The 8,350-nt window shown below is 44.9% G+C and overlaps 1 protein-coding gene across 2 annotated transcripts in view; it reads left to right on the top strand.

Moving 5' to 3' along the window:
- Positions 1 to 5,481: 5,481 nt before the first annotated feature.
- Positions 5,482 to 8,350, top strand: part of ZNRF2 (zinc and ring finger 2) — a 121,708-nt gene continuing 118,839 nt past the window's right edge. Inside the window, exon 1 of one of the 2 annotated variants that reach the window (XM_053608391.1) lies at positions 5,482 to 6,715. In XM_053608391.1, the coding sequence (XP_053464366.1) occupies positions 6,256 to 6,715 (460 nt within the window). In that variant the 5' untranslated portion in view covers positions 5,482 to 6,255. The remainder of the gene's footprint in view (positions 6,716 to 8,350) is intronic. The other variant, XM_053608390.1, reaches the window with a different exon arrangement.

The raw sequence follows: 8,350 nt of genomic DNA, 5'->3' as shown, positions 1-8,350 counted from the left end.
TAATTAGGAGTGATGAGCATTTTTTCATATGATTGCTGGCCATTGGTGGCTATAAGTTGTTGATTTCATTTCCTGGTTTTCTATTGATTCCAAATGTCTATGTCTCTATTTTTTGTGCCACTATCATGCTGTCTTGACCACTATGGCCTTGTAATACAGCCCAAAATCCGGTATGGTGATACCCCTGGCTTTGTTTTTATTACTAAGAACTGCCTTAGCTATACGGGTTTTTTTCTGGTTCCATACAAAACTCGGAATCATTTTTTGCAAGTCTAGAAAATAGGATGTTGGTCTTTTAATGGGGATGGTGTTGAATCGGTAAATTGCTCTGGGAAGTATAGACATTTTAACAATGTTGATCCTTCCCAGCCATGAACATAGTATGTTTTTCCATTTGTTAAGGTCCTCTGCTATTTCCTTTCTTAAGGTTACATAATTTTCTTTATAGAGGTCCTTCACCTCTTTTGTTAGGTATATTACTAAGTATTTCATTTTCTTTGAAACTATGGTGAAGGGAGTTGTGTTTTTAATTAACATTTCATCTTGGCTGTTGTTGGGTATACAAAAGCAACTGACTGTGGACATTGATTTTATATCCTGAAACATTATTGTATTTTTTAATGACTTCCAAGAGTCTTGTGGTTGAGTCTTTAAGGTTCTCTAAGTATAAGATCATATCATCAGCAAAGAGGGAGAGTTTGACCTCCTCTGCTCCAATTTGGATGCCCTTTATTTTCTTGTCTTGTCTAATTGTATTGGTAGAACTTCCAGCACTATGTTGAATAGTAAGGTGACAGAGGACAACCTTGTCTGGTTCCAGTTTGAAGAGGAAAAACTTTCAGTTTGACTCCACTCAGTAAAATATTAGCTGTGGGTTTGTCATAAATAGCTTCAATCAGTTTCAGAAATGTGCCACCTATGCCTATACTCCTCAGTGTTCTAATTAGAAAAGGATGCTAGATTTTGTCAAATGCTTTTTCTGCATCTATTGAGAGGATCATATAGTTTTTAGTTTTACTTCTGTTGATACAGTGAATAACATTTATAGACTTGAGTATATTAAACCAGCCTTGCATCCCTGGGATGAAACCTACTTGATCATGATGTATAACTTTTTTGATGATAAGCTGTAATCTGTTGGCTAGGATTTTGTTGAGAATTTTTGCATCTATATTCATTAGTGAAATTGGTCTGAAATTCTCCTTTTTGGTTGGGTCTTTTCCTGGTTTTGGTATCAGACAAAAGAAATTTTTTAAAGAAGCTTTAAATATTAGTGATTTCAAATAGTCTCTGGTTTTTTAATGACAATTTCTTTTCAAATTTCATATATGTGTATACATATATATGTTTATATACATCCAAGCCATAGTAGAAAGATATAGATTTGTCATGAAGACATGTCATATTATCCTCATTATTATAACAGCGATATCTATACTTATTAGTAAACTGTTACTAAACAGTTACTAAACAATAAATCCTTAAGCATCAATAATGCATCAAAAATACACAAAATGATAAAATCAATTCCAGTGACTATTAGTGTACATTAAACTGCATAATATCACAACCTGCTAGAGATAACCTGTAAATTATTACAGTCTTCTAGGGATAATAACATTGAGATTAAAATTGTTTATCTATCAAATTTCAAATCAAATAGAGAAAATCTTCTGAGACTCATAACCTCTCTGTGAGACTGGTATTAACACTGTATCTGCATTTCACAGAGGAAACAAGTTTAGCCAGGTTAAGTGGCTTGCCCTAAATCCCACAGCCAGTGTTAGAGCGAGGCCCTAACTCCAGCTTGAGCTCACCCGCTTCATGATGTGTGCTTATAATCCTGTCATGACTGATTCCCGTCCTTTGCTTTTCATTAAAGAACCAATGAAAGTACAGGGAAGGGATTAGAAAAAAATTTTAAAGACATTATATAAACTATTATTGCTCTCTGAAAAATTAGCCAACATTGTGATTCCTAAATGCTCTAACCTAAGTTTTAGAATTTATAATATGTCTCTAGTCCCCACTGAAATTTTAAAGTGTTTTCTGTAGAATATATTAAGATAAACTTTAATGTTTAGATGGTCCATTCTTTTTAAAAATAAAATAAATATAATAATAGGAAAAAAGGCCAATTTAAAGATAGATAATTATACATACAGTGCCATTTTTGGTAAAGAAACCAGGTAGTGTATGAACACTTTTTTTTAAAAGGTAAAACCATGGCCATCTTTAAAATACTATTCATTTTAAAATGAAATAAAGCAGGATGGCAAAGACTTGAACATGTGTATGGCTGGTGCTGGCTGGCAAAGACTTGAACATGTATAGGGCTGGTGCTGGCTTCAGGAGAACCTGGTCAGAGCCTCTGGGCTCCAACTGAGGGCACTGAGTGCCACAGGTCTGCCCTATGTAGTAAATATGCTATCCATGCATCAAAGGTGTGATCCAGCACAGCTTTAAAAAAGGTAGCAAAGAGGGAAGGGGAACACAAAGGAGAATAAGGGCCAAAGGGAAGAGGCTCCCCTCACCTGAAATTCAAACCAGACAACAGCAAACTGATTAGTTGGGCATTTTATTGAAAGCCCACAGATAGCTTAGCTATTCCAGTGTGGGTTTCTGGCCAATGATTTTGTCAACATGAAGTGACAAAACATTCAAAATAATCTCAAATCCCAAAATTCTTTGTCAAAATATCATTTAACCATGTGATGAGGAAGAAAAATATATACTATAAAAAAACTTCCAATATGAGAAATTTTTATTTATTTATTAAATCATAGCTGTGTACATTAATGTGATCATGGGACCCCATACACTAGTTTCATAGACCGTTTGACAGATTTTCATCACACTGGTTAACATAGCCTTCCTGGCATTTTCTTAGTTATTGTGCTAAGACATTTACATTCCACATTTACTACGTTTCACATATACCCTTGTAAGATGCACCGCAGGTGTAATCCCACCAATCACCCTCCTTCTACCCCCCTCCCTCCTCCCTCCCCTCCCTTTCCCCCTTCCCTCTATTCTTAGGTTGTAACTGGGTTATAGCTTTCATGTGAAAGCCATAAATTAGTTTCATAGTAGGGCTGAGTACATTGGATACTTTTTCTTCCATTCTTGGGATACTTTACTGAGAAGAATATGTTCCAGCTCCATCTATGTAAACATGAAAGAGGTAAAGTCTCCGTCTTTCTTTAAGGCTGCATAATATTCTATGGTGTACATATACCACAGTTCATTAATCCCAAATATGAGAAATTTTAAGGGACAGGGGCTCTGGTCTTGTGAGAGTAACCAGGATATGTTCTGATTATGCACAGGAAACATCATGCAGGACCACATGTAGCCTTCTGGATCCTGAAGTTTGGCACTTTGACTGAATCCAATTTTTACAGAACAAATCCTTTCAATAAGGGGATTTGTTCTGTGAAGTTTGGATTTGATTGAGGGGGCCCACACTGGGGATCTGGAGGGCCCTACGTGGCCCCAAGGCTGCAGCATTCCCCTCCCCCATTCCCTAGGCTTCTCCAAATGTGGTCTGAGGTCTGGTGGCAGCAACACCCTGCTGCCAGTTAGCTAGGATGCAAATTCTCCAGGCCCAACCCTTAACTACAGAATGAGAATCACTGTGGGTGGAACCAGTCTGTTTCAACAAGGTTTCTCAGTGTACTGAAGTTTGCAAAGTGCTGATTTAGATCAGTGTTTGTCAAGCTGCAGTTTACAATCCATTAGTGGGTTGTGAAATCAATTCAGCAGGCAGTGACCAGCATTTTACAAAAGTGAAACAGAACAGAAAAGAACATAGAAAGCCAGAGTTTTATCTCCCGAATCTTTGTGGAGAAATAAATGAAATGGCCTACCAGAGAGGAGAGTGGAACGGGCACCCACCACAAACGAGATAAGAGGAGAATAAGAATACGGTAAGTTCATGAGTTACCTTGGAGATAGCCAAGTTAGTACGACTGGTGAAGATGTATGTATTCACTCATTTATTCACAGAACATTTATTGTGCCATTCTAGGTACCAGACAGTGTGCTAGATATTGGGGGTACAAATTTGAAATTTATCATGAAGCCAGTTATTTCCTGACAAGCAGGAACTCTAATAACAGTAACAACATGATTGGTGCCATGAGGGAGGTATTATACAGCTATGAGGAAGAACAATGAAGTCAGTCCATGATGATGGGATGAGGAGGAAGATTGTGACAGAGGACATCTGTAAGGAGGGGGTGCTGAAGCAAAAGGATGACCACATCTTAACATGATGCTCCATACAGTGGCACTGAGTGCCTTTGTTTACACACACACACACACAAAATATATATATGTATATGTGTATATATATGTATATATATATGCTTCCAGAAAGTATCCAGACACTATGTCTCTTTTTCATAGTACATGGCTAGATACTTTCAGGACAGACCTCATATGTAGTGCATATGAATGTATTTTTTGTATTTTTCACTTGTTTAAAAACTTGATGCCCATACTTTTAAAAGAATGATAAAAATCATTACATAAGGGAGCCCTTGCAAATATGAAAAAGACAAAATTATTTCTGTAGTTTGTACAAAAGATCCACTGGCTATTACTTTTAAGTAGCGGTTTCTTCAGGCATTTTGAAAATGGGAGGGTCTGAGTGGGCTATTTCCACACTACCTAGGAATGCACCGCAAGGCCAGAGAGCAGTGGGGTTCCCGGGTGAGCCTAGGCCCGTGTGATTTTTATTAAATGACATGTTTTTTTGCAGTTTTTGGCCGGGGCTGGGTTTGAACCTGCCACCTCCGGCATATGGGGTCGGCACCCTACTCCTTTGAGCCACAGGCATAGAGTATATTAAAGGTGCAGATGCCCTAGTATTTAACACAAACATTACAGGTGAGGAACCTAAAGTCCAAACCGCAAAATAATTCGTTTACCACACATAATTTAGTTCTGCGTAGGAGCTACATTCCAGGTCTCTTGAGTAGGTGCAGCTTTCTCTGCACACAGTTTTGCCCTACCACGGAGGGTCAGCTGGATTATCCTTACTTCTTCCAACTCTCCACTTCTTCCCAGGTTGGAGAGTTTTATGGGGTAAACTTAATTCAGAAAGTTGGCTTTTTGAGTTTTTGCATTTTCCGTTTTCTTAATCAGAGTGTGTAACACCAACAAAGAGGGGAATACCCACGAACAGCAAATGACTCCGTACACCTCCCTATCAGGAAAAGCAGAAGACGCTCCTCCACAGCGTCCGCAGGCCACGTGCGGGAGGAGGGGCCGCCTTCTGGTTGGCTCCCCGAGCGGATCTCTTCCTCCAATCCGCGTAGGTACCGCGGTGGGGCGGGGCCATCAACCTGTCCATCAGCGAGTCCGCGGGTGGCAGCACCTACCATACCGCGGTACCTTGGCGAGGAGGGGCCCGGCGGCGGGAGCCAATCCGCCCGGCGGCGCGAGGGGCGGGGGCGGGATCACCGCGAGCGACCCAAACACACGGGCCTAGGCGCACCCTGGAGCCGCGCTACTCCGCGGCCTTCCGGTGCTCGGCTGGGGAACCTCCTCCCCTCTTGGCACCCCCACCTTCGTTACCCAGATACCCCCGCCCTCCCTCACTGGGACAGCAAGGCGACGGTTACCGGGAAGCGCACACCTCCCCTCCCTCCCGTTCTCCATCCTCCCCTCACGCGCCACCCGTTCTTCTTCTTTCTCCGTTAATAACAGCTGGGTGGCTGGGGGAGGGGAGAAGGTGTCCCCAGCGGAGTCTGGGCGGGCGCCTCCCACTCACCCGCGAGCGGCGGTGGGAGCCGGAGGATGGCGGCGGTAGCGGCGGCCGCCCGGGAGGAGGCGGTGCCGAGGCCCCGGGCGCAGAGCGCGGCGGCGGCGGCGGCGGCAGAGAGCGGCAGCGGCCCGTCGTGGCGCACCAGAACCGAAACCAGCGGCAGCCGCACAGCTACCTGAGCCGCTCCTTCCCTCTGGAGTCAGTGAGCGGCGCCCGCCGAGACCGCTGCCGGGCCCTCTTTACCTTTCCGCTTCTCGTCTCTCGCGTCCCCGTCAGGCCGCCGGCCTCTCCAGCCGCCCCCGAGAAGAAGAGGGCGCTGGGTGCCGATCGCCCCTCGGGGCGCCGGGCGGCGGCCCTGGACGTGCGAGGACCTCTCTGGGCCGGCCGCGGAACCTCCGCCCTGCCCTCTCGTTCCGGCGCTCGCTCCCGACCGCCTCGCACTCCGAGCGCAACGCGCGGGCCTGGCCCGGGGCAGGGCGGACATGGGCGCTAAGCAGAGCGGCCCGGCCGCTGCTAACGGCCGCACCCGCGCGTATTCAGGCTCGGATCTACCTTCCAGTAGCAGCGGAGGGGCCAACGGGACCGCGGGCGGCGGCGGCGGGGCTCGGGCCGCGGCCGCTGGGAGGTTTCCGGCTCAGGTGCCCGGCGCGCACCAGCCCAGCGCCTCGGGCGGCGCCGCGGCGGCCTCGGCGGCCCCCGCCGCCCCGCGCAGCCGCTCCCTCGGCGGGGCCGTGGGGAGCGTGACATCGGGGGCCCGCGCTGCGCAGTCCTCCTTCAACATCCCCAACAGTAGCAGCGGCCCATACGGCTCACAGGACTCGGTGCACAGCAGCCCCGAGGACGGCGGCGGTGGCAGGGACCGGCCGGCGGGCGGGGGCCCCGGCGGGCCGCGTCTGGTGATCGGCTCCTTACCAGCTCACCTTTCGCCGCACATGTTTGGAGGTACGGCTCTCTCCCCGCGCGCGGGCGCCTGGCCTTCTCGCCTGCTTGCTATGGCGGCACGTGGGCTGCGGCTGCAGCTTGTTTTTTACTCTTTACTTTTCTCCTTCAGCCCGGGCGCCGAGGTTCCCACTCCTGGGGCGAAAATTTGCATTGAATCCCCGCGGTGCGGCTATCGCCTGTCTTAGGGCTTTGTTTTAAACGCCGTGAGCACACCCTCATCTCAGTAGCAACTCCCAGTATAGAAAGTCCCCTTTTTTCCAAGGAGGTAAATGGAGCAAATGTTTTAAAACAAATCGATGAAACTCCCTTCTGGTTGTGGCTTTTAGTACCAGGAAGTCATGAGGACCCGGTTGCTAAATGTAGTTCTGTCTGGGAACGCGAGTGGTGAGAGTAGTTTTTGAAGGCCGAAAGTCTGTGGATCTCGATAAACGTTTGAGTATTTGAAAAAGAAGGGAGTTATCGCCTCTGGATTGACTTAATATAAAGCGGTCATTTTTTAAGTCTGTGTCAGTACTCCCACCTATTACGTATGCTTTAATTGGATGACTGTAAATGAAAAGTGTGTTTTTAACCCCAGTGAACTACTTTAGGTCGCAGTTAATGTGTGAGTCCTGCTTAATTAGAATAAGGCATCTACAAAACTGAACAGTTTCTTAAGGAGGGAAAGTAAAAATTACTACAGCTGTGCCTACAAGGTGCAGCAATTGGCTAGATTCAACAAGGTGCATTGTTATCTAGAGTTCGGGAAAAGTCACTTGAACAAAAGGAAATTTTTGATAGCAAAATGATCCTCTTTTAGTAGAAACTGGAAGAAGGGTGTACTTATTTAGGAAAGTGATCTGTACTTCTCCAATTAAGTTTTATACTGATCTACTTTATTGCAAAACACTTCATAGTAAATGAATCAAGACCATGCCTTTCCCCCTTTATGAAAAGAAACAGACATGCAGAAGGTAAACATTCTCATATCATTGCATTACGTGTCTGATACTGGAAAAATTCAGTTTAGCACCGACAGTGAAAACACCATCCTCTCCATTTTTTGTGCCCCCTTTATACATATATGGAGAAATGTAAGGACTTTGAGTAGGGAATTGGTAAAAATATTTAATAGTGTATTTTGTCCCGTGTTCTCGGCATTCATACTAGCAAAAAATAGGAATGTCATGGTTAGGTTTTCCCATCTTTTTGTAACAATTCGCACATTCAGTATGGAACAGCTTTTGACTTTTTTTTTTTTTTGTAGAGACAGAGTCTCACTTTATGGCCCTTGGTAGAGTGCCTGGCCTCACACAGTTTACAGCAACCTCCAACTCCTGGGCTTAAGCGATTCTCTTGCCTCAGCCTCCCGAGTAGCTGGGACTACAGGCGCCCAGCTTTTGACTTTTAATTAGCTACCTTGTTTTAAAATAATTTTTGCTACATAAGTAAAAATTTTCATGCTTTAGGACATCTTTAAAAAATCATTGGTTTTTGAGAAAAATAACTAATGACTTTCTTACTATGATTTGGTCACAGCTAATACAATTGAAGGTGGTGGTGTCACTATGTAGAGGAATTAAAGAAAGGCAGTTTCCTGAGAATTGTGATTAGAGCCAAGAGTAAAGGATCAGCAGGGTTTTAAAAATACTTGCT

The sequence above is a fragment of the Nycticebus coucang genome, chromosome 11 (assembly GCF_027406575.1).
Source record: "Nycticebus coucang isolate mNycCou1 chromosome 11, mNycCou1.pri, whole genome shotgun sequence".
NCBI classification, from domain to species: Eukaryota; Metazoa; Chordata; class Mammalia; order Primates; family Lorisidae; genus Nycticebus; species Nycticebus coucang.
The sequence above is the reverse complement of the archived record's forward strand: the minus strand, read 5'-3'. Positions and strand labels throughout refer to the sequence as shown.